Here is a 25,938-nt window from a genome sequence, read left to right as displayed (position 1 = left end):
TACTATTAAGCCATTCCTTTTGTTTTTAGCTTTTAAGCAGCTATACAGATTTTTATCTTTTCCAATACATACTACTTATTTTTATTTTATTTTATTGAGTCTCACTCTGTCGGCCAGGCTGGAGTGTAGTGGCATGACCTCAGCTCACTGCAACCTCTGCCTCCTGGGCTCAAGCAATTCTCCTGCCTCAGTCTCCCAAGTAGCTGGGATTACAGGTGTGTGCCACTACACCTGGCTAATTTTTGTATTTTTAATAGAGATGGGGTTTCACCATGTTGGCCAGGCTGGTCTTGAACTCCTGACTTCAAGTAATCCACCCACCTCGGCCTCCCAAAGTGCTGGGATTACAGGTGTGAGCCACCACGCTCGGCCTATTTTTATTTTATTTTACTTTTATTTTTAATAGAGAAATGGTCTCCGTATGTTGCCCAGGCTGGTCTCACACTCCTGGGCCCAAGAGGTCCTCCTGCGTCAGCCTTCCAAAGTGCTAGGATTACAGGCATGAGCCACCACACCCAGCCCACTACTACTGCTTTTTAACTGGCACTCTTTTGTACATGTCACTACAGCAGAGTAGTGAGGTGGGAGCATTTCTTGAACCCGGGAAGTCAAGGCTGGAGTGAGCTGGGATGGCACCACTGCACCCTAGCCTGGGTCACAGAGCAAAAACCTGTCTCAAAAAAAAAAAAAGAAAAAAGAAAAAGAAAAACACAAGGAAATACTGCACAGCATGGGGAGAGACTGCATCAAGATTTGATTACTAGCACCTAATTTCTTTTCTTTAATCAAAAAGCACTATTAGCCAGGCACAGTGGCTTATGCCTATAATCCTAACACCTTGTGAAGCTAAGGCAGATGGATCACTTTAGCTCAGGAGTTCCAGCCTGGGCAAAATAGTGAGACCCCATCTCCACATATATTTTAAAAATTAGCAAGGCGTGGTGATGCACACCTGTAGTCCCAGCTATTAGGAGGCTAAGGTGAGAGGATCACTTAAGCCCAGGTGGCCAAGACTGCAGTGAGCCACTGTACTTCAGCCTGGGCGACAGAGTGAGACCATCTCAAAACAAAAACAAAAACGTACTATTAACTAGGGGGGAAAACCTTAGCACTGGTTTTATTTATACCTGGCAGAGGCACAGGATCATCTTCATCATCATCAGGTGGAGGGGGTCCTGGAGGAGTTCTTGGTCCCCTTGGCTGCGGTCTTGGAGGGCTTCCATTAAACTGATCTTCTTTCTCCCCATCAGCTAGTGTTTTATGGGAGACAGAAAAAGAACTTTCAAATTACAGATGGCCCCCAAACAACATGGCTTTGAACTGTGTTTCAAACCAGTTACATGTGATTTTTTTTAAAGCAAACAGAGATCTAAAATATGGTATTTGAGGATGCAAAATCTGCATATATATAAAGGGCTGACTTTCTGTATATGCAGGTTCCTCAAGGCCAATTTCAGGACTTGAGTATGCACAGATTTAGGTATACACAGATAGACCTAGAACAAATCAATCCCCAAGTAGAACAAAGATAACCATGTTAAAGTATAAGGAAATGAATGGGTGAAAAAATACCTTTCATCACTTGAGATTTTCATGTTCAGAAATAACTGATAATAAACTTTTTCTTCCTGGTGTCTTAGAAATTTTGCTAATTAATCTATATTAACAACATTAGAATTTCTGACTTCCCACATACTGAAAAAATACTTTTCATCATTTGAGACTTCTATCTTAAGAATTAACTGATGATAAACTCTTCCTTCCTGGCATCTTAACAGAAATTTTGCTAATTAATCTATACTGGTAACATTAGAATTTCTGACTTCTCACATACCAAAATATAATGTATACACTCTTAGGCTTGGACATAATCCCAAGCTTTTATTTTCATGCAAAAAAAATATGGGAATGTTCAGCTTTATTTGTGATAGCCAAAAAATAGAGACTACCCAAATGTCCTTCAACAGGGGAGCAGTTAAATAAATTTTGGTACATCTATACTGTGTAATACCACTCAGCAATAAAAAAGAACAAACTATTCATATATAATAAGTTGAACTTCAATGAAATTATGCTGAATGAAAAAAGTAAATCTCACAAAGATACTGCACGATTCCATTGATGTAAAATGTGTAAAATAATATAACTATAGAGATGGTGAACAGACCAGTGGCTGCCAAAGGCTAGCGATGGGTGGGATGAATATGGCTATAACGGGGTAATAGGCAATCTTGGGGCAATGGTGTAGTGAAGTTTGGGGTTTTCTTTGTTTTTTTGTTTTGTTTTGTTTTGAGATGGAGTCTTGCTCTGTTGCCCAGGCTGGAGTGCAATGGCACGATCTCGGCTCACTGCAGCCTCCACCACCAGGGTTCAAGTGATTCTCCTGCCTTAGCCTCCCAAGTAGCTGGGACTACAGGTATGCACCACCACGCCCAGCAAATTTTTGTATTTTTAGCAGAGATGGGGTTTCACCATGTTGACCAGGCTGGTCTCAAACTCCTGACCTCAAGTCATCCGCCCTCCTCAGCCTCCCAAAGTGCTGGGATTACAAGCGTGAGCCACGGCACCCAGCCCAGTTAAGTATTTTGATCATGGTGTTGGTTATGCAAGGCTGTACACATGACGTAAAAATGCAGAGTTACACGTACACAAACAAGTGCATGTCTAACTAGTGAAATCTGAATAAGCTCCACAGATTCACCAACACCAGTTTTCTGGTTTTGATATTATACTATATTTATAAAAGATGTTATCACTGGGGGAGGTTAAAGAGTGTACAGGACTTCCCTGTATATTTCTTTGCAACCTCCAGTCAATCTATAATTATCTCAAAGTAAAAAGTTAAGGGGCCAGGTGTGGTGGCTCACACCTATCAACCCAGCACTTTGAAGGGCTGCGTTGGGAGGATCACTCGAGGCTAGGTGTTTGAGACCAACTTGGGCAACATAGTGAGACCCAATCTCTACAAAAAAATGAATTGGGACGGAGGGTGGCACACGTCTGTAGTCCTAGCTACTCCACAGGGTGGGGTGGAAGGACTGCTTGAGTCCAGGATTACGAGGTTATATTGAGCTATGATCAGGCCACTGCACTCCAGCCTGGAAGACAGAACAAAATCCTGTTTCTAAAAACAAAAAAACGAAATTAAAAAAAAATTTAAATAAAAAGTTAAAAACACATGTATATATGTACTTAAGTGTCAATTTTAAAACAAATCAGTAAATTGAACAAATTTTTAGAGTAACCACTACATACGTCAGACACTATGATAAGACTGAAAACACAAATATATGTAAAACATACTTTCTATCCACAAGGAGCTCACAGTTTGGTAAAAAAAAAAAAAAAAAAAAAACAAGCACAGAAAAATGAAGGACTAAAAGAAAAAGAAAACTGAAAGAGTAGCTATGCTTAGCAGGTAAGATGTAAGAAAAGTACAGTATATGACCACCATCAGAAAAAAAAGAGCTCACACCACATTACTATATCAGGATTCAGAGAAACAAAGGTCATTTATAGTCACAAAAATGCTAATTATAAAGCAAAATATTATTCCTTTGTGACTTTAATTACAATTTCAAAATGCATTCTTGAAACTCCTTTTATTTATTCATCTTGTGTGTGGGTTTTAGTTTTTGTTTTTGAGACAGGGATTTGCTCTGTTGCCTAGGCTGGAGTACAGTGGCACAATCATGACTCATTGCAGTCTCAACTTCCCAGGCTCAAGGGGTCCTCCCACCTCGGCCTCCAGAGTAGCTGGACCGCAGGCACATGCCATCATGCCCAGCTAATTCTTTCTTTTGTTTTTTTTCATAGGGGCAGGTTCTCCCTATGTTGCCCAGGCTGGTCTCACACTCCTATAGGTTCAAGCAATCCTCCCATCTCAGCCTCCCAAAGTGTGAAGATTACAAGCATAAGCCACCATGCCCAGCCTATTTATTTATTTCTACAGATGGGAGTCTCACTATGTTGCCCAGAATGGACTCGAACTCCTGGGCTCAATCGATCCTTTTGCCTCAGCCTCTTGAGTAGCTGGGACCACAGATGCATACCACTGCAGCTGGCTATGAATCTCACTGTGTCAACTGCTTTTTTTTTTAATAGACATAGGGTCTCGCCATGTTGGCCAGGCTGGTCTTGAATTCCTGACCCCAAGCAATCCTCCCACTTCAGCCTCCCAAAGTGCTAGGATTACAGCCATGAGCCACTGCACCCAGCCTTGTGGTCAACTTCTCATAGTAATTAACACTGGAGTGAGAAGAGATTCTAAGAAACATGAGTCCAGCTGCCTACCTTCTGAAAGAAAGCCACTGAAGTTCTTATTTTTCTTGTTTCTAGTTAAGGAGCAAAAGGTTCTCAAAAGTGGAAGAAATCTACATTAGTTAAGATGTATATACCTAATCAAATTTTATATGCACTCTTGAAAAAAAATGTCATTTATATAAGTACTCCGGGAATACACAAACTCCCTGCCTATTTTTCAATTCATTTACAAATAATTTTAATAGTAAACCATGAATAGTCACTGGATTGCATTGTCATTAAGATATTTTAAATGGGAAAAAATTCCCTTGGGTCAGTTTTAAAAGCTCTCTAGGAAAACAGAGGAAGAAAATAAAATGTCGCCACTTCAACGTAAAAAGAAACTCTTATAGACAAGAATGGGAGACTAACAGATAGCTATCTTGTCAAGTCTTAAGCAAGGTTCAAAAGGTGAAAGAGGTGTGCTTGCTCACTCTCTCCCGCCAGTCCCTCACTTTCCCTCCCTCTCTCTCCCTCCCCTTCTCTCTCTTGCCTCCTCTTCTTTCCTTCTCTTCCTCCTATCACCCCCTCTTCCTCCCTCTCTCCCCCTCTGCCCCTCTGCTTCTCCCTCTCACCTCCTCTCTCCCTCTCCCCACTTTCCCCCTCTCTTCTTCCTCTCTCCCTCTCAAAAAATAAAACAAAACAAGAACAAAAGGTAGAAAAGCACTCTTCGAATCATTTTTTTTTTTACACCACGGATATAAGTTTCACTTGCAAAAGCAAATTTAAAATTCTCACCATGTTTTGGATTCCTTTTCAAACTTGGTTGTGGCTGGGGAGGTGGTGGAGGTGGAGGTGGTGGTGGTGGAGAGTCTCTGTCATGGCTTATCACTCTATCCACTGATCCATATATTGCCAGTGTCAAACAGTTATACCAGCCTCTTAGCACCAGACCATCAGTATTCACCTGATTTTTAGGGAGGGAAAAAAAAAATCTTTCAAAGTCATGTTTTAAAATGCTAGAAGTTAGCTGATATCAAATTAGATTGTGGTTCAACTAAAGTCTTTAAAAGTATGCTGAAAATGCAAAGTCAACACAAAGTGAAATTCACCCAGGCACAGCTTTTAATGTGACTCTCCAGAGTTACCATAACTACACCCACACCTGTCCTAAGATTGTATCTCCCAGTCCTATGCTTTACGTCAACCTTGTTCAAAAGTATAACCAGACTCCAATCCAGGAGAAAAGAAATAAGAATAAAATTAAGTAGGAGTTATTGCTAATTAATAAATTAAACCCCAATAGGTACAGGGGTGGTAGAAGGGACCAAAAGCACAAATGATGCTCAGTCTCAAGAATGATAAAGTCCATAAAACTGCATAGCATTCTTCTCATAAGCCAAATTCATACATGCAGGTATATTTTATGTACCCACATTGTACGTTAAAAAGTAAGTGAACTGGCCAGGTGCAGTGGCTCATGCCTGTAATCTCAGCACTTTGGGAGGCTGAGGTGGGTGGATCACAAGGTCAGGAGTTGAAGACCAGCCTGACCAAGACGGTGAAACCCCGTGCCTACTAAAATTACAAAAATTAGCCGGGCCTGGTGGAAGGCACTTGTAATCCCAGATAATCGGGAGACTGAGGCAGAGAATTGCTTGAACCCAGAAGGTGGAGGTTGCAGTGAGCCAAGATCACACCACTGCACACTCTAGCCTGGGCGACAGAGCAAGACTCGGTCTCAAAAAAAAAAAAAAGTAAGGGAACCCAGAGGCATTATACAAATGGTTTTTGCAAACAAACTTTCTCCTAAAAAGATTAAAGACTTTTGCCAATGCCATTAACCTTCAGTATTTCCCTATAAGATAAAAATAACTTTATGCTTTTTAGAGTTTACCTACATTAATAGCTAGATCTTCATAATTAAGAGACAGATATTGTCATTCCCTTTTAGGAAATAAGAAAACCAGAGCACGTGAAGAAGAGCCTGCAATAGAAACCAAAGGCCCTGACTTCAGAGTTCTGTTTCCACCCCACCATGTTGGGTAAAGATGAAGTTATAAGTGTTACCAGGGCCCCTTCTGGAGGCACAATAAGGAAAAAAAGAAATTAATATTTCTTTGTTAGACTATACAGGGAAACTGTGGACCAGAAGAAGGGTTCGAAGACCAGTCAAGGATTGACAGACTGAACAGAAATCCCACTGGAAGGAAGATAAACAGATAACAAAGACAATTTGCAGTCTAAACAGGATACAAATGATTTAATACCCAACCCCCCCAAAACCAAACAGCAAGCTGAGTAGCACCATACCAGGTCATAATTATGTTTGCATTCCAAATCTGCCACTAAATGCTTCCAGCATGGCATCTGGCATATGAAGAAAAAAGGCATACATTTTATAGGAAAGGAAAAATATGAAATACGTACTTTTAAAAGAAACTTTAATTAAGGCACAGTAGTGTCTAATAACAATTTGCCTGCCTGTCATCTTCTGAACTTGCCTATCTAAATGAAAGATGGTAAAGCACAAATGCTGGCCTCTTCTTGACTCGAAAGAGGAAGAAAGAGCTTTATAGGTAAAAAACATTACGACGTCTTTACTGCATTATAAAATAGTGTCTAGACGCTAGAAGAATCAGATAAGAGATGACATTCTGCAACACTGATTTATATGGATCAAAAACTTTAAATGGAGTTGAGAGCAAATAGTAATGACAAGTTGAAAACTGACTTCCATAATTACCTTTGAGTTAGGTCTAAAGATGATGGAAGTATTCTCATCATATTCCAGGCTGTCAACAGAGTAGAAATAAATATGTAAGCTCAAACACTGAACATCACAGTTCACAAAGATGTCTTTCTAGATTCAAATATTTTAATATAATCAAATGCTAGATTTTTGTTTTGATTCAATAAACCAAAGTTTGAGGTTAATGTACTGCCCCCCAAAATGTGATAAAGAAAAAAATAAATCAATCCCAGATTCTGAATTAATTGCTTTGGGGTTAGTATGGACATCAGTAAATTTTTAAAAGCACACCAGGTAATTCTAATGTACAGCCAGAGTAAAGAACCACTTTGCATTACAGTCATACAAAAATGTAGACTACAACCAAAATTTAAGAAAAGCACCTGTTTTTATTAAGTAGGTACTGACATAAAAACACCTCCAAATACTAAAAATTACCTGCTTCAAATTATCTAAGGTTTCCCTTCACTTAAAAAAAGAGTTAAATTATTAACATAATTTAATAATAAATGAGAAGGATCAATAACAGAATGAGTGATGTCTAAGAAACTGTTAATTCCTGACAGGAATAGACATTTTCTCATTTTTAAGCTGCCTTTAATTTTTTTTTATTTTATGAGTTCTAACTAAACCCATTTGTTTGCAGACATCATAACAACAGGTTTAATAATACCTAACCTGAAAAAAAACTACGTAGCACGTACTAAATAATCAAAAAAGGGGTTATCTACTTACAAAAGTTTCATTTTACAAAATGTGGCTATGGAATTGTAAATTGCACAGTAGTGTGATGTGAAAGACACATATAAAATATTAGTTCTCAATGTGTCTATATTAGAATCAAAAATATTTTCCAAATTAGAAGGTTACTATCATGTGTGAAAGTATCATGTATATAAGAAAGGCATGCATGAGTAACAAGTTAACAAACAATGTCTGTTTCACACATTTAAATTTTTACTTTATAAACTCAACATCTCCTTAGGAGTTCGACATTTCTTTACTACAGCCTTGACACAATTAAACCCTGTGTTCTTGGGTCTACCAGCAGATACATCCTTTTCTTCTATCTAAAGAATCAATTAAAAGGTGTTGCTTACTAACTCATGAGTTCTGGTGAAATTATCTAGCAGGTACATACCTTCCCAACCTATCGAAAACAGGGGCACTTGGTTTGCTTACATTGTTGAAGAATAAGTCTAATTGAAATGTATGCGGAGATGTCTCTCTGTGAATGAAACAAAGTTGAAACATCAGCCTTTGTAACAAATACTTCCTAAATTAAAACAAATAACACAGTAAGTACAAAGTTAAGAGCAATTCTAGAATTAGAATATGATATTCCTAAGATTTAAATAACAAAAATATAGTTAACTATGATATTGTATGTAATTTTATTTACATCCAATCTCAAGTAGCCAACAGCTCCTTTTAAGTATTATTGAATATCAAATTTTAATCAAGTATATTTTGCATGCTATCACTATTCCTATTTTTTTTTGAGACGGAGTTACAGTGTTTCGCTCTTGTTACCCAAGCTGCAGTGCAATGGCAGGCACGATTTCACGATCTCGGCTCATGGCAACCTCTGCTCTTGGGTTCAAGCAATTCTCCTGCCTCAGCTTCCTGAACAGCTGGGATTACAGGCACGCACCACCACGCCCAGCTGATTTTTTTGTACTTTTAGTAGAGATGGGGTTTCGCCATGTTAGCCAGGCTGGTCTCAAACTCCTGACCTGAGGTGACTCACCCGCCTCGGCCTCCCAAAGTGCTGGGATTATAGGCGTGAGCCACTGTGTCTGGCCTCCCCTTCCTTTTAGAGACAGTCTTGCTTTCTTGCCAGGCTGGAGTGCAGTGGTGTGACTATAGCTCACTGTAACCTCCAGCTCCCAGACTCAAACAATCCTCCTGCTTCAGCCTCCCAAGTAGCTGGGACTACAGGTATATGCCACTACACTGCTCTAATTTTTTTTTTTTTTTAAGTAGAGACAAGGTATTACTATGTTGCCCAGGCTGGTCTCGAATCAAGCTCCTAAACTCAAGTGATCCTCCCACGTCAGCCTCCCAAAGTGCTGGGATTCAGGCACAAGCTGCTGCACCATGCCTGTGACCTTTCATTAACAAAAGAATCAGGGATTAGCTAACTTCCAGTTGTATAATTACAATTTCAACTTAATCCACATTAATACAAGACTATAATAGTAATGTTAGCATCAGAGCCCTAAGTTGTGACTTAAAGCCAATTGATATTTGTACAGCAGCAATTTACAAAAATATTTCAGGGTTTCTAAAAATAGATTTGGTTAATATCAGAGCTTATTTAATTTGCATTAGACTAAAATCTTGCTACCCTTTATGTAAAAGATATTATACCATAGCACCCTTGGTTGAAATTCCTCAAATTCAACTAAAATCTTGACTTTGAACACCATATGCTTTATTCTTGTTCACTTATATAAAAATCCAAATGTTAGTAACTATAATGTCTAGAGTACTATCAAAGAGTTTCCTGTATGCACTTCTGGTAGAAACACAAACAGGCATAATCGTTCTGAAAAGCAACGTGGCAATAAAATTCAGTAGACTAAGAAAATGTTCACATCAAGCTACTATTTGAAAGTATCCCACAAATTCCATGTACTGGAAATTTAATCCCCAATGCAACAGTGTTGGGAGGCAAGCCTAACAAGAGGCAACTAGGTCATGAGGACTCTGCCCTCATGAATGAATGAATGCTGTTATCTGGGGAGTGGATTAGTTACTGTGACAGTATGCTTGTTAACAAAACAAGTTCTGCTCCCTTTTGCTCTCTTGGGCTCTCTGGCTCTTGCCTTCCACCATGAGATGAAGCTGCAAGAACGTTCTTGCCAGATTGCTGGCACCTTGATACTGGCCTTCCCAGTCTCCAGAACTTTGAGATAAAAATTTCTTTATAAATTATCCAGTCTGTGGTAGTCTGTTAAAGTAACACAAAATGGACAAAGACACACCACTTGATGTACTTTTTTCTAGAAAGCGTTTCTACAGAAAACCTTGATATTTGAACAGATTTTTTCAAGAGGATATTCATCATACTATTACTTGTAATTTGAAAACTAAAAACCATCTAATGATCCCCACATAGGAGACTAATCAAATATATTTATAGTATAGTCATTCATTAGACTATGTAGCTATTAGAAATCATAAAATCAAATAATATTTAATGATGTAAAAGTACTCCTGATATCTTATAAATGAAATAAAGGAATACATAAAACACTAAAAAGTAACAGCAAAATAACAACATACATTTGCCTTACCCAAATTCAATCACAAGCGCCCAACAACTCTAGTCTCTTCCTCTTACCCTTCTTTACTACTTTTTCTTTTCTTTCTTTTTTTTTTTGAGAGGATTCTTGCTCTTGTCACCTAGGCTGGGGTGCAGTGGTACGATCTCGGCTCACCACAACCTCCGCCTCTCAGGTTCAAGCGCTCCTCCTACCTCAGCAACCCAAGTAGCTGAGACTACAGACACGTGCCTTCAGGTCCGGCTGATTTTTGTATTTTTAATAGAGATGGGGTTTTACCATGTTGCCCAGGTTGGTCTCGAACTCCTGACCTCGGCTGATCCACCCATCTCACCCTCCCAAAGTGCTGGGATTACAGGCATGAGCCACTGCACCTGATCCCTCTTGGCCCTTCTTTAAACTAGACCCTGGACTTCAGTATCTCCAGAAAAGGAAAAAGAGCTAAAATACAAACTCTTTCTTTACTTTTGAGACCCCAAAGGCTCAGGTCCTGGTCACTGAAAAACGATTTAAAGAATCAAAGGAAATCTGACTGCACTAAACAGTCATCTTACAACTCGGCGACTCTAAAAAACCTAACCTCATGTAAAGTATCATATTTGCAAAAAGTAATAATAAAATAGATATACAAGCATACATATATATATGTATGAACACACACACACACACAAACACACATTAAAAATATACATCAAATGTTAAGATACTCTTGGAACAGAGGAATTAAAATTATTATTATTACTTTTTTTTTTTTTTTGAAACACAGTCTTGCTTTGTCACCCAAGCTGGAGGGCAATGGCACAATCACAGCTCACTGCAACTTTGAACTCCTGGGTTCAAGCAATCCTCCCACCTCAGACTCCCAAGTAGTGAGGACTACAGACATGAGCCACCACGCCCAACTAATTTTTAAATTTTTTGTAGAGATGAGGTCTCCAAACTCTTGGTCTCAAGTGATCCTCCTGCCTCGGCCTCCCAAAGTGCTGGGATTAGCGGCCTGAGCCACCCACCCTACCAGAATAAAGAGATTAAAGGGATTTTAATTTTATCTAAGCATTTCTAAATTTTATAATGAGAAAAAACACTATTATAAAGTATGCCCACAAATATTACTTGATCTCTAACACTGCTTTCAACTTTCAGATTCTGGTCTTCCTGGCTCTTTTTTCTTTCTTTTTTTTAAGATGGAGTCTTGCTCTGTTGCCCAGACTGGAGTGCAGTGTTGCGATCTCAGATCACTGCAACCTCCACCCCCCAGGTTCTGACGATTCTCCTATCTCAGCCTCCTGAGTAGCTGGGATTACAGGTGCGCACCACCATAGCTGGCTAATTTTTGTGTTTTTAATAGAGACATGGTTTCACCATGTTGACTAGGCTGGTCTCAAACTAGTGACATCAAATGATCTACCTGCCTCAGCCTCCCATAGTGCTAGGATTACAGGCATAAGCCACCATGCCCGGGCCTCACTCTTACATTTGTTTTATTGCATTAATACTTTATTTTACTGTTCCATAGCATACTATTCATGTATAAATTTGTTTCTGATACTTTATGTTTAGAGTTATTACAACATGAAAAACCACACATCTCCAGCTAAGAAAAAGGAAGAGGATTAGGGTAACAGAAAATGAAACAAATAATCCTACCAATGGCAGCTAATTGCTGAAATCCAACTTGTCTGCTATGGTAGCCAGCCTCTAAGATGGCCCCAATGACACTTGCTTCCTGGTATTCACACCCTATGTGGTAGGGTGTACACCCTATGTAGGCCCCTCCCACACTGTAGCAGCAGAATATGTAACCTACAGAATATGGTAAAGATGATAATACGTCACCTTCTGATGTTAAGTTATAAAACACACTGCCTGTGGCTTCTTTCTTGGGCATGCTCTCTCACTCTTAGATCACTCACTCTGGAAGAAGCCGCGTCATGACATGAACAAGCCCATGGAGAGGATCTCCTGGCAAAGAAGTGAAGCCTCCTGCCAGCAGCCCCGTGAGTGAGCTACCAAGCAAATTCTTCAGCCCCAGTCTATATCTTGACTACAATTTCACAAAAGAACCTGAGCCAGCTAAGCAACTCCCAGAATCCTGACCCTCAGAAACAATGTGAGATAATAAATGTGAAGTTTTAAGCTGCTAAATTTGCTATACTTTGTTATGGAGCAATAAATGACAAACTTTCTTTGGCCAAAAGCAGTACAATTAGAGAAGACTGTTGGATATACTATCATTATCCAATCTTTCTCATTCTACACAAAGCTCCCTTTATAGGAAAATCAGGAAGAAACATATAGGAAAACATGAGTCAATTTTCTTAAACATGGAAAAAAATATATGAGTCAATTATAATGATCCTCCACTATAAACATTAAAGATTTTTCTTGTTGTGTATCTTTTAATTTTTGAATGGCACCTATGAAGACTTTATACCTATTTCTACAAACAATGAACTATTTTCCACAATTATGAAGAAACAAGCCCTTAACTTTGAATCTGTCCCATAACACGTAGTAGTTAGTTTAACTCTTTTAAAGAGTAGCTAGTTTAACACAAAGTAGCTAGTTTAACTCTTTTTTTTTTGACACACAGTTTCATCTTGTTGCCCAGGCTGGAGTGTAATGACACAATCTGAGTTCACCACAACCTACACCTCCCACATTCAAGCAATTCTCCTGCCTCAGCCTCCCGAGTAGCTGGAATTACAGGCATGTACCACCATGTCTGGCTAATTTTGTATTTTTAGTAGAGACAGGGTTTCTCCATGTTAGCCAGGCTAGTTTCGAATTCCCGACCTCAGGTGATCCTCCCACCTCGGCCTCCCAAAGTGCTGGGATTACCAGTCCCAAAGTGCTAGGTCAGACCAGTCTGACCAATATTGTGAAACCCCGTTTCTACTAAAAATACAAAAAATTAGCCAGGTATGGTAGCGGGGTAATCCCAGCTACTCAGGAGGCTGAGGCAGGAGACTCGTTTGAACCCGGGAGGCAGAGGGTGCAGTCAGCCAAGATCACGCCATTGCATTCCAGACGGGACAACAAGAGCAAAACTCCATCTCAAAAAAAAAAAAGGTAGCAATAACGGTAATAATAGTAAAATACACTTGTAAATATTTCAACTAATTCCCACTTATTTTCAAGAGAAAAATCAGGTTAAAAATACTTCATCTACCTGGTTATACCATCCCAGAATATTTTAGAAAATGTAAACCTAACACCATCAGTTAAAAAAAAATGAATAAAGAAAAATCTTACCTAGTACACAGGTCAAATAATTACTGTTTTCAGGTTTAAGATGATATATGCATTATACAGAAAATATAGACCTAATTACAATGCAGCATAACCATAACTGAATAGTTTCAGGATTTTATTACTTGTAAAATATTCCCTTACATTTTTGCATTTAAGAATATGTTTCTAAGAAATCTTTTACCAAAAAATGCTTTTAAAAAGAGAGTTGACTTACCCATATGCTCTATTGTCTGGCAGACCGCTATGGGCTCTTACTCCTGGGGGTATGACTCGGACTTCATTGATATAAACCACACATGGAAAACGAACCACATCTATATGAGAACTTTGCTGTAACAAAAAAAAGGCCGGAGGGGGAAGGGTGCGGAACATTCTGTAAAACAGTTTCTCTATTCAAATTTTATTCATTCACAATGTCACATATAACCTTAATATTCCATATCATTAAATCTCATTAAATATATTATATTATTTACAGTGTTGTATAAATAGCTGGTAAGATGGACCTACTTAAGTTTCTCGATTTGCATAACATTTTCTGCCATGCATTTACCTCCCTGCTGATGTTTTGCTTAGACTAATACAGACCCAGAGTCCCTTATCTGAAATCTCTGGAGCCAAATGCCTTTTAGAATCCTGACTTTTAGATTTCTAGAAAGATAATATAATCCAAATACTGCATATTACTTTAGACCCCCCAGTGGCTTCTGCAGCAGCACCCTGTAATCAAAACACCAATATTTCTGCAGCCACACGTATCAACATTCACACTAAATAAAGATTATAACAAGCACCATATCAGTTCAGATTAGACTGCATATGGCCAAATGAATTCAGGGCAGGGTTTTTTTGTTTTTGGTGGAGGTGTTTTTTTGCCATTTTTGAGTTTCTGAATTATAGATAAGAAACTGTAAATCTGTACATAGATCAGCTTACTTTGTTAAACTTATATACCAACCAATATCAAGGGATCAGGGAAAGCATTTAGGTACTGAATAGTTGAAATAAACCCCTCCTAAAATTTAAAAAAATAAATCACAAACTAAGAGTTTATTATAAAAAAAAAAATAGAAGTAGAGGTGCATGCCTGTAGCCCTAACTACTCAGGAGGTTGAGGTAGGAGGATCACTTGAGCCCAGGAGTTTGAGGCTACAGTTGAGTTATGATATGATTGCCTCACTGCACTCCAGCCTGGGTGACAAAGTAAGACTCCATCTCTGGGGAAAAAAGAAAAACAAACAAAAAAAGAAACAGCATAAATTATATCTAGTATACACTTACCTCTATCATTTGACACAGGATTAGGCAAATATAATTCTTATTTTCAATAATTAAAAAGAGAGTTTTCACATTGTTTTTGGACAATTTTATGTCAACTTTTCCTAGTACTTCAGTCAATTGTCATTACCTAGTGGTCAAAGTTCATCATGAGAAGAATGGCTCACATTATTTGCATCTAGAAAGACTGAGTCTCTCCATAAAAAATATCATGCTTAACAACAATGAATTTAAGGATTTACAAATAGCCATTCAAAATCTATTTTATTTGTATATAAAAGAGTTTCTGTATTTGTTGCTACCAGTTCTATTAAATATTTATTTCTAAATATGTATTAAATGTCGACTATGTTCCAAAGTATGCTAGTTCTGAGGCTACAAAGACAAGACACAATCTCTGCCATTATCGAACAGACAATCTATTGTGGTAGACAAGTGAATTGCCATGATACAGACTCACAAAGGACGCTATGAAAATTCAGAGGGGTATTTAGGTCCCCAGCCCAGGTTGTAGGCAAACAAGGAGAAAGCATGCACAAAAGGAATGCAAATAAGAACTTGGAAGGTTCACAAAAGTGCAGGCCAGGAGCCATGGCTCACACCTTTAATCCCAACACTTTGGAGGTTGGGGCAGGAGGATCACTTGAGGGCAGGGTTCGAGAAGATTAGTCTGGGCAATATAGGAAGATGCTGTGTCTATAAAAAGTTTAAAAATCAGTTGGGCATGGTAGCACATGCCTGTAGTCCCAGCTACTCAGGAGACTGAGGTGGGAGGATCACTTATGCCCAGGAGGTTGAGGCTGCAGTGAGTCGTGATAGCACCACTGCACCCCATCCTAAGCAACAAAGCGAGATTCTGTCAAAAAAAAAAAAAGGAAAGAAAGAAATTGCAAATATAGTTCATCATAGCTAGAGGGCAGAATAGCAAAATAGGGGAGGAAAGCAGAGAAGAGTAGCTAAGGACAACCAACAGAATTACAAAACCAAGATTTTCATCCACAGTCAGAAGACAATTCCAAACCTGTATCTCCAACTAGGACCTCTATCCTGAGCCCCAGGCTACTATATCCAACTGCCCACTCGGCCTCTCCATTTCAATGTCCCTCGTGCACTAAACTCAACAAATCCAAACTGAATTTCTCCTACATCAGTGATGGCATCACCATCCACATATTGCCCAAGACATTATCATCCTGGACTTCTCATCCTCTCTCATCTATATCATCTATCTATTCAAACACCAAATCCTATTGATTAAAGCTCTCCTCCATTCTGGCTGTCACTCCTTTAGTTCCATATACTACACCACTCCAATATGAATTACAGCAATAGGAACCTAACTGATTTTGTGCTTCTTTTTTAAGTTTTGTTTCTTAAATTTTTATTTCAATAGTTTTTAGGATACAGGTGGTTGTTTACATGGATAAGTTCTTTAATGGTGATTTCTGAGATTTTAGTGTACCTGTCTCCCAAGCAGTGTGCACTGTACCCAATATGTAGTCTTTATCCCTCACCCCCATCCCAACCTTCCCTCTCCGAGTCCCCAAAGTCTAGTATATCATTCTTATGACTTTGCATCCTGTGCTTCTTTCTTGTCTCCCATCAACCCATTCTCCTATTGAAGTATGGTCTTTCTAAACTATACATGTACCACTCCCCTGATCCTTACTGCCGCCAAGCAAAATTCCTAGGTCTTAAAACAAGACTGGCTTCTTTATCACTCCAAACTTACATCCCTAGCCTATCATGCTTTTTATCATTTTCATGCCCTCACTCATGATGTTCTCTCTGCTCGAAATCCATCACATCCCTCTGCCCCAACTCCTTGTACAAGTAAACTTTCTCTTGAAAGCTGAGCCAGATCAAATCTAGATAGGTGCCTCTCCTCCTAGTGCCTAAAGTCCTTTATCTAGCTGAATTGTAACTGCCTCTTATCTCTCCCATTAGACTATGTGTTTAAAGAAGACAGACCTATGTCTTAGTTTACTGCATATTCATAGTGCCTAGCATATTCATTTAATAAACGAATTTTTAATAGGCACTTGATTAATGGTTATTGAATTGTGTTTTCAGAGAAATAAAAACAAAGCCTAGGAAAACAGGTTGACAATGGGAAATCATGGAAGGTTCATGATCAGGAATGTAACAGGAATATGAAGACTGGTCAGATTCCACAACTCTGAGCCACAATTATCTTTGGAAGGAGTCATTTACCTGCATGTTTAAAGGTCACAGCATAACTGTTTCCCTTCCTTATTCTTCTATCCCTGCAATTATCTTCTCTTTCTACCCTCTCCTTTAGCTGTCACATCTACTGCTACCACTTCCTTTTCCATTTCTGCAGATGAGTTCCTAATTGGTTTCCTACAGTCATTTTTAAATGACCTCTAAAATACAGGACTTTCTAATACTGACCTACTCTCCTAGGACTCTATTTTAACCCAGCACTTCCACACTTGAAAGTAATATTTAAAAATTAACTAAAAATGTATAAAACAATTTAGCTTCAAGAATATTACACACCACTGTAAAGTCAGAAACCTAAATATATGTATGAGATGTATGAGATGTATGAAATATATGTATATTATCAAATGTATGAGAATATATATAAATAGTAGCATTAACATCCTAGCACTTTGGGAGGCCGAGACAGGAGGATCACCTGAGGCCAAGAGTACAAGACCAGCCTGGCAACACAGTAACACCCCATCTCCACAAAAAAAAAACTTTAAAAACTAGACGGGCATGGTGGTGTGCACCTATAGTCCTAGCTAATCAGGAGGCTGAGGCAGGAGGATCACTTAAGCCCAGGAAGAAGTTGTAGTAAGCCATAAGCACACCACTGCACTCCAACCTGGGCAACACAGCAAGACCCTGTTTCAAAAAATACATATAGCATTACCACTTAAAGAATATTACACAGCCAATTAAAAAGAGTATTATATAGAATATCTAAGGAGAGAAACAAGATGGTTAGGGGACAGTGAGGAGAGAGACTTACTTTTTACCATATACCCTTTTGTACCTTTTGTATTTGTACCTCATACATGTATTACCTAGTCAAAAAAAAAAAGAGAAAATTTTTAAAAATAAGCTTACTTTAAAAATATTATATAAGTATACTACTTCTTGATTCACAAAGACGTACAACACATTGTTAGGTGAAAAAAGAAACCACAAAACAGTATTACAGTATTGTAATATTAACGTGGGCAATGGGTGTATACATTTAAGTATAATAATCACTAGAGGATTTGGAAAAACGTTAATATAAAGACAGTTGTGAATTACAGCTACAAAATACAAAGAAAAAGCTGATTACAATAGGGAGACATACAGAAAGGAAATTAATTCATTTATCAACAGGAATATACAAATACAATAGCTTTCCACTCATATACTTGTTTATCAAATAATCTTGCTTAAATCTGATTTTAACTTAAACAATTTTTTCTAATATTGTATATGCTAACATTGGAGAGATATTTTGCTTTTTTATTTTATTTTACTTTATTTTTGAGACACAGTCTCGCCCTGTCGCCCAGGCTGGAGTGCAGTGGCGCAATCTAGGCTCACTGCAAGCCCCATCTCCCAGGTTCACGCCATTCTTCTGCCTCAGCCTCCCAAGGAGCTAGGACTACAGGGGCGTGCCACCACACCCAGCCAATTTTTTTGTATTTTTAGTAGAGACAGGAATTCACCAGGTTAGCCAGGATGGTCTCGATCTCCTGACCTTGTAATCCACCCACCTCGGCCTCCCAAATTGCTGGGATTACAGGCATGAGCCACCGCGTTTGCTATGTTGCCCAGGCTGTCCTCCAACTCCTGGGCTCAAGCGATCCTCCCACTTCAGCCTCTCAGGCTGGGGCTACAGGCACACATGTCACGACACCTGGCTTATCTTGCATTCTTGATTTGTAATGTTAAGTGTTTTTTCATTCACAGGAACACTATTCCCTCACAATGAAATTGTCTTTTAATAAGTTTAACTGCTTGTCTTCTGAACTCAGTAGATTGGCCTTATAAATGTGTATCAGTTCTTTACGTGGGGAAGAGGAAATTATTGGTAAAATAAGTACAATACCAAAAAAAGAGCTGTTAATGGTAGCTGGCAATAAGGACTCCCTGTGTGAAACTAATAAATGTCTCTTCTCTACCGTATTACAAATTCCTTTGAAATCAAGGGCAATGGGTTTTGTTCTGACTTGTATTGCCCCTCCTAAAGCCATACCCTCACCTCCAAAAGTGTTTTTCATAAATAATTGTTAAACAGATTCTCAGCTTCCTATGGGGCAAAGTAATCTGGCTAATTATCCCATTCCCATCAAACTCACTTCCACACTCTTACCATCATTAGTCCCACTAGTTCTCCTGTCTCTAAAACTAGAATTCTACCATTTTTAACCACCCTATCTCCTTCACACAATCAGTTGCCATCCTGTCAATTCTATACTCGAAATCTGTATATATCCAAAACATGTATAAATCCTCTCCTATGTAGTTCCACTGGGACATAGCATAGCACTGATTTAGAGCCAGAAAAATGTGTGATGGTGGATCTTAATCTAGCTATGTTATTTTAGTAAAGTCACCTAATCTCTCAAGCTCAGTTTCCTTATCTACAAAATATAGATGACTACCTTTGAAAACTCAGCGTGGGCCCTGCAGTGGCTCACGCCTGTAATCTTTGCACTTTGGGAGGCTGAGGTGGGAGAATCGCTTGAGCTCAGGAATTCAAGACCAGCCTGGGCAACATGGCAAAACACCACCTCCACAAAAAAACTAAAAAATTAGCCAGGCGTGTTGGTGCACAACTGTAGTCCCAGCTACTCGGGAGGCAGAGATGGAAGGATCGATTGAGCCCCGGTGGCAGAAATTGCAGTAAGCCGTGATCGCAGCACTGCACTCCAGTTTGGGTGACAGAGCAAGACCTAGTCTCAAAAAAAAAAAAAAAAGAAGAAAAACTGATGGAAGGACCAGAGATGATTTACCTAAGTTATCAAAGCCCACTGTGTCTGGCACAAATTAGGCATTCAATAAATTTTAAACAATGATTGCTGCCCATTGGCTAACTCAGGTTTTCATAACATCTCACTTTTTCTCCCTGATTTTGTCACCTTACGTCTATTTTCTCTGAACCATTTTAAGCATTATTGATCAAGTAATCTACCCAATGTATCTTACTAATTGTATGATTTGCCTGCTCAAAAACTACCCATTTCCTACAAAAAAAAGTCCTTTTTTTTTTTTTTTTTTTAAGAGACAGAGTCTTGCTCTGTCGTGCAGGCTGGAGTGCAGTGGCGCGATCTTGGCTCACAGCAACCTCCATCTCCCGGGTTCTAGCAATTCTCCTGCCTCAGCCTCCTGAGTAGCTGGGACTACAGACGCACACCGCCATGCCCGGCTAATTTTTTGTATTTTAGTAGAGACGGGTATCACCGTGTTACCCAGGCTGGTCTCAAACTCCTGACGTCAGGCAATCCACCCGCCTCAGCCTCCCAAAGTGCTAGGATTACAAGCTTGAGCCAACGCGCCTGGCCTGAAGTCCGTAATTTTTTGTTGAGCATTCAAGGAGCTCCATGATCTGTCTCTGAACTGCCTTGGGTGCCACTTCACACTGCTACTTCAAGCATATCCTAACAGATGACTGACTACTCCAGTAGAATGCCCTCCTTTCCTAACTACAACCGTGAAATATTGCCCCTTTCACCAAAGACCAAGTTCATAAGCCAAACACCTTGATGAAGTCTTTCCTGATACTCTCAAATGAAAAGTTATCTCTGCCTCCTCTGAAATCATGTATCCTTTATTTATACCCACAAAGACAGCTAGTTCTAATATGTCAGCTACTGATGGGCATTTTGTAAACAAAGATGATAAACCCCAATGAATTCACACTGTGTTTCTTTATGCGATCATCACATTCTAACTCAAATCACAATTTTGTGGATCTAATCTCCAACACTGGGTTATAACTTCTTGAAAACAAACATTTCAATATTTCATATCACCCACAAACCCCTACTTCCTCCTTCAAGACTTGATTCAAATGTGATCTCTACTAAGCCTTCCCCAATCACCCCAGAAGAAGGCATTTACCATCTGCCCTATGCGCTCAAGGTACTCAATGTTTACCTAAGAATGAATAAAAGAATAGATTAAATATATGATAAACTAATGAAGGCCAATTTTCCTAAACTAGAATAGTACTAAACTAATTCATCATATGCGTCTTTCTCTTTTTTTTCTCTTTCTCTTTCTCTTTCTTTCTTTCGAAACAGGGTCTCACTCTGTTGCTCCGGCTGGAGCACAGTGGTGTGATCTTAGCTCACGGCAGCCTCGACCTCCCAGGCTCAAGTGATCCTTCCACTTCAGCCTTCTGAGTAGTTGGGGCAACAGCATCAAGCCACCACAGCTAGTTAATTTTCTTTTGTAGAGACAGGGGTTCCACTATGTTGCCCAGGGTGGTCTCAAACTCCTGGACTCAAACAATCCTTCTGCTTCCGCCTCCCAAAACGCTGAGATTACAGGCATGAGCCACTGCGCCAGGCTCCTTCAAATTTAACTGTCCTCTATTTCTATACACATGATAAGTTTGATCTGATCCAACTACTGTCTCCATTGAGGGTTTTCTAAATCTTGGCTGGAATGTCAGAGAGATATAGTCATTGAACAAACAGTGCTAACTGACACTGACCCACATGAAATGTGAGACCATAAATTAATTGTCAGTAAGAAATGCTAACTCGAAGTTCTCCAAATTTTGACTTTTATAAACCTATAAACCATTCGTTAAATTAGATCACAGCTGTCAACTTTCTATTTTGCCAGGTAAAGCATTATGATACAACCACTACCCACTATCATTACTATCTTGCAAAAGAAAGAACATTTTAAACATTTTCCATTCAAATATTTATTGAGCACCTACGTTTTGCTAACAGAGGCACTGGAGATACAACTGAGAAGAAAAGAAATTATATGTATCCTCAAAAAGCTTGATACAAGAACACACTTGACACAAATAAAAGGAAAAAAATAATATCCAAAGAAAGAACAGTTCTGTAAATTGATTAAGCTTACATTAAGACAGAGAAATGTGAAGTCCACTTTTTTTTTGGGGGGGGGGGAACAATTTCTCCGTAGACTTCATTCGAGTTCATTTTTGGTCTGCTTTCAGGAATCTTTAGTTAACCAGCTATGTTTAATTTACATATTGCTGGGTCAATTGTACATTCAGGGGCGTTCAAATAATTTTGTACAGAAATATTACTCCACAACATTCCGCCCCCGCCCTCAAAAGACATGTCTGCTGATGAGTTTAACTATACTTCTCTCAATGCTCCCCTCTTCGCAAGTATTCTCCGTGAATGCATCTCATTCCTAATGTGTGAAATCTTTCCGAGAGACAAGTATTAAAGTTTCAGGCCAAATTAGAGAGCACCGTAATCCTAAACCGAATGAGTGTCACAACTGGGGAACATAACTCCCGACAGAAAAGGAGCCAAAGAGAAAGGGTTTAGAAACATCGTGATTCGGAAACCACGAAGCCAACGTAAGCTGCTCAGACTCCGGCACTACTGTCAAACACTACTGTCAAATCAAGACCCCTCCCAAATGCCATCTGAGGTAAACCTGAGAACCCTGATCCTTCTCACGGCCCAAACCTGATAGGAAAAACAAAAAATAAAGCCATGCAAGCAGAAAAGCCAACTCGACCAAAGACACGGAAGGTCCAAGTTAAAGCAAGGAAATGAAGAGGCTGCTGCAGCCCTCCCTCAGACGCGATGCTCACACCGCTCGGGGGAGGGTGTCTGTGTGTAAGCGAGAAATTAAAGAAGTAATCTGCAGAGGGAAAAGTCGAGGACGCCCAACGGTTTTTTTGTAAAGGTCCCAAGTCGAGAAGCAGCGTCAGAATCAAGTCGCCAAGCCTTACCTCAGCGCTCGGGTGTTTAAAAGTATCTAAAAATAGCAGCTCCATCGCCGAGTCCACCGCCATGTTTGCCGCGGGCGGGGAACAGGGGGGAGAACTTCCGGGGCAGCGCTCCAGCCTCGGCCACAGCGGCTCAGGAGAGGGAGAAACAGCGGCACTTCCGGTGACCAGAGCACTAGCGCCGCAAACCTCGGCCTATCCCAACGCATCTTGTTGCCCAAAGTTGCCGGCCCCGCCTTTTCCAGCGCGGCGGAGGGCGCCCCCAGACGCAGAGGGGGGCAGAGGGAAGCGAGATGGAAACTACGGGGTCTCCAGTGGTTCAAACCCTGTCGTTCCGCCGCTTTACAGAGCCACAGCTGTCCCCGGGTGGCGAAGCGCGGAGACGGGGTTTTGGAGAGGGTGGAGGAAGGGGAGGGAAAGCTGCCAACTTTGGATACCAACCCCGTACACCCACCGAAGGGGATGTCCCACTTTTTCCAGCGCTGGGAGCAAAAAGATAACAGTGAGCGAGGTTGAAAAGTAAGACATTGATTTAAATAGAAGAAAAACTGTTGTCTCAACAAATGAAGAGATTCTTTGTTTTCTTATCTGTAAAATGTGAAAAATCGTACTTAACCCACAGGCTGATTGTGAGGAGTAATTGAAATAAAAATCGAGGAATTGTATAACGTGAAGTACCAGGAACAATAAAACAGGAGGCAGAGTGAAAAGTAAGCCTCTCGTGTCGGGTGTTGAGCTTTTGAGTAACGAGATAAACACGGCGGTTTGGTAGTCTAAATGGCACAAACCCTTAGCAGAGCAACTAGGAAATAGCTTGTAAAATTACACGTGCCTACCCCTCTTCTAGGAAAATTCTCGCCCACGTATCTACAAATACAAGAATATTCATAGCAAACTTCGTAAGTTGCAAAAGAACAGGAAACATAAGTGCCATTGACAGAAGTAATAACTAAACAGTGGCGTATTTATATAATAGTATATAGCAGGTACGAAGAATGAACTAGTACTATATTTACTCGCATGAAAAATCCCAAAAAACAGGGTTAGCGGGCGCGTTGGCTCACGCCTGTAATCCCAGCACTTAGGGAGGATGAGGCGGGAGGATCGCTTGAGCCCAGGAGCTGGAGAACTGGCAATATAGCGAGTCCCCGTTCTTCACAAAAAGGAAAAAAAAAAAGACAAAAACCTAAACAAAACAACTTTAACACACCTCATCGCAAGCCGGGTGCGGTGGCGTGTTCCTGTGGTCCCAACTTCTCGGGGAAGCTGAGACAGGAGAATCTCTTAAGCCCAGGAGTTGGCAGCCAGTGGGGACACCCATCTCTTAGAAAAAGAAATAAAAAATATATAATGTAAAATAACATTTATATAATTAACGTGGGAAAGAATATAAATGTTTAGGAGTGTACATATGTCATGAAATTATAAAGTTATGCATTGGAATGACTAAAATTTCAAGGTAGTGGTGAACTGGAGGGAGATGTAATGGAGAAGAACAGAAAGGCTTCACATGCCTTGGTAATGTTTTATTATTTAGGTTAGTGTTCATTTCACAAGCATGCCTTACATTATTGTTTGTACCTTCTGGTATGTCTGAAATATTTAATAATAAATGAGTTTCTAAAGTAAATCTCCTATCCACATCCTTCCTCAGCCATCCAGTTTCCTCTATTAGCTAGCTATAGTTTATCTTTTATTATTTGTTTTTGCATTGATATTTGTTGTTTCTAATATTTTTCTGTTTTCTGATTCTTGCTTTTTTTTTCTTTAGAAACAGGGTCTTGCTTTGTTGCCCAGGCTGGTCTCAAACTCTTGGCTTCAAGCAATCCTCCTGCCTCAGCCTCCCAAAGTGCTGCAATTATAGGCGTGAGCTACCCTGCCCCACCCCTTCTTCTGTGTTTAGGCTTATATGCTGTTCTCTTTCTAATTTCTACCACTGATGTTTATTTTTATTCATATTTTTATTTATTACTATATGTATTTATGTATATGAATTTTCCCCTAAGCTCTGCCTTAACCAATGTACTATATAGTGCTTTTATTGTTGTCATTTTACAGTCTGATTTTCTTAGCTTTGATACCCTTTTGTTTTTACATTTTTATTTTTATTTTTATTTCAATAGTTTTGAGGGAACAGGTGGTGTTTGGTTGCATGGAAAAGTTCTTTAGTGGTGATTTCTGAGGTTTTGGTGCACCCACCACCTGAGCAATGAGGGTGCTCAATGCACCCTCTGCCTCCCTGGTTGAAGCAATTTTCCTGACTCAGCCTCTTGAGTAGCTGGGACTACAGTCGTGCACTACCATGCCCAGCTAATTTTTGTATTTTTAGTAGAGATGGGGTTTCAATTTTAGCCAGGCTGATCTTGAACTCCTGACCTCAGACAGTGCCCACCACCATGCCTGGCTAATTTTTTGTATTTTCAGTAGAGAGGAGGTTTCACCGTGTTAGCCAGGATGGTCTCAATCTCCTGACCTCATGATCCACCCGCTTTGACATCCCAAAGTGCTGGAATTAGATGTGTGAGCCAACCGCACCCAGCAAAAATAGAATTTTTACGGGTAAATAAGAACCGAGGAGTAGAGAAAAGTTGTATAAATAACTTTTCAAAAAACTTTTGTTGCCTTCCTTTCCAGTTTGGACCTGGCAGAATGGCTCCTGCAAAGAAGGGTGGCAAGAAGAAAAAGGGCAGGTCTGCCATCAACGAGGTGGTGACCCGAGAATACACCATCAGCATTCACAAACACATCCATGGAGTGGACTTCAAGAAGCGTGCCCCTCGGCCGGGCGCGGTGGCTCACGCCTATAATCCCAACACTTTGGGAGGCTGAGGCAGGCGGATCAGAAGGTCAGGAGTTCGAGACCAGCCTGGCCAACATGGTGAAAACCCGTCTCTACTAAAAATACAAAAATTAGCCGGGCGTAGTGCTGAGGGCCTGTAATCCCAGCTACTCGGGAGGCTGAAGCAGGAGAATCGCTTGAACCCAGGAGGCAGAGGTTGCAGTGAGCTGAGATCGGGCCACTGCACTCCAGCCTAGGCGACAGAGCGAGACTCCGTCTCAAAAAAAAAGAAAGAAAAAAAGAAGCATGCCCCTCCACTCAAAGAGATCCAGAAATTTGCCATGAAGGATATGAGAGTTCCAGATGTGCGCATTGATACCAGGCTCAACAAAGCTGTCTGGGCCGA

General features: G+C 39.9%; 1 protein-coding gene across 1 annotated transcript in view; it reads right to left on the bottom strand.

Moving 5' to 3' along the window:
- VIRMA (vir like m6A methyltransferase associated) overlaps positions 1-22,950 on the bottom strand; it is a 64,669-nt gene extending 41,719 nt beyond the window's left edge. The window contains exons 1-6 of the mRNA XM_011768212.3: positions 22,757-22,950; positions 13,754-13,869; positions 8,136-8,222; positions 6,989-7,037; positions 5,041-5,209; positions 1,128-1,250 (exon numbers count right to left, since the gene is read on the bottom strand). Coding sequence (XP_011766514.2) covers positions 1,128-1,250; positions 5,041-5,209; positions 6,989-7,037; positions 8,136-8,222; positions 13,754-13,869; positions 22,757-22,819 — 607 coding nt within the window. The 5' untranslated portion in view covers positions 22,820-22,950. The remainder of the gene's footprint in view (positions 1-1,127; positions 1,251-5,040; positions 5,210-6,988; positions 7,038-8,135; positions 8,223-13,753; positions 13,870-22,756) is intronic.
- Positions 22,951-25,938: the final 2,988 nt, after the last annotated feature.

Source organism: Macaca nemestrina, chromosome 8 (genome assembly GCF_043159975.1).
Source record: "Macaca nemestrina isolate mMacNem1 chromosome 8, mMacNem.hap1, whole genome shotgun sequence".
Lineage (NCBI taxonomy): Eukaryota > Metazoa > Chordata > Mammalia > Primates > Cercopithecidae > Macaca > Macaca nemestrina.
Note: the sequence above shows the minus strand (reverse complement) of the source record. Positions and strands in the feature narration are given on the sequence as shown.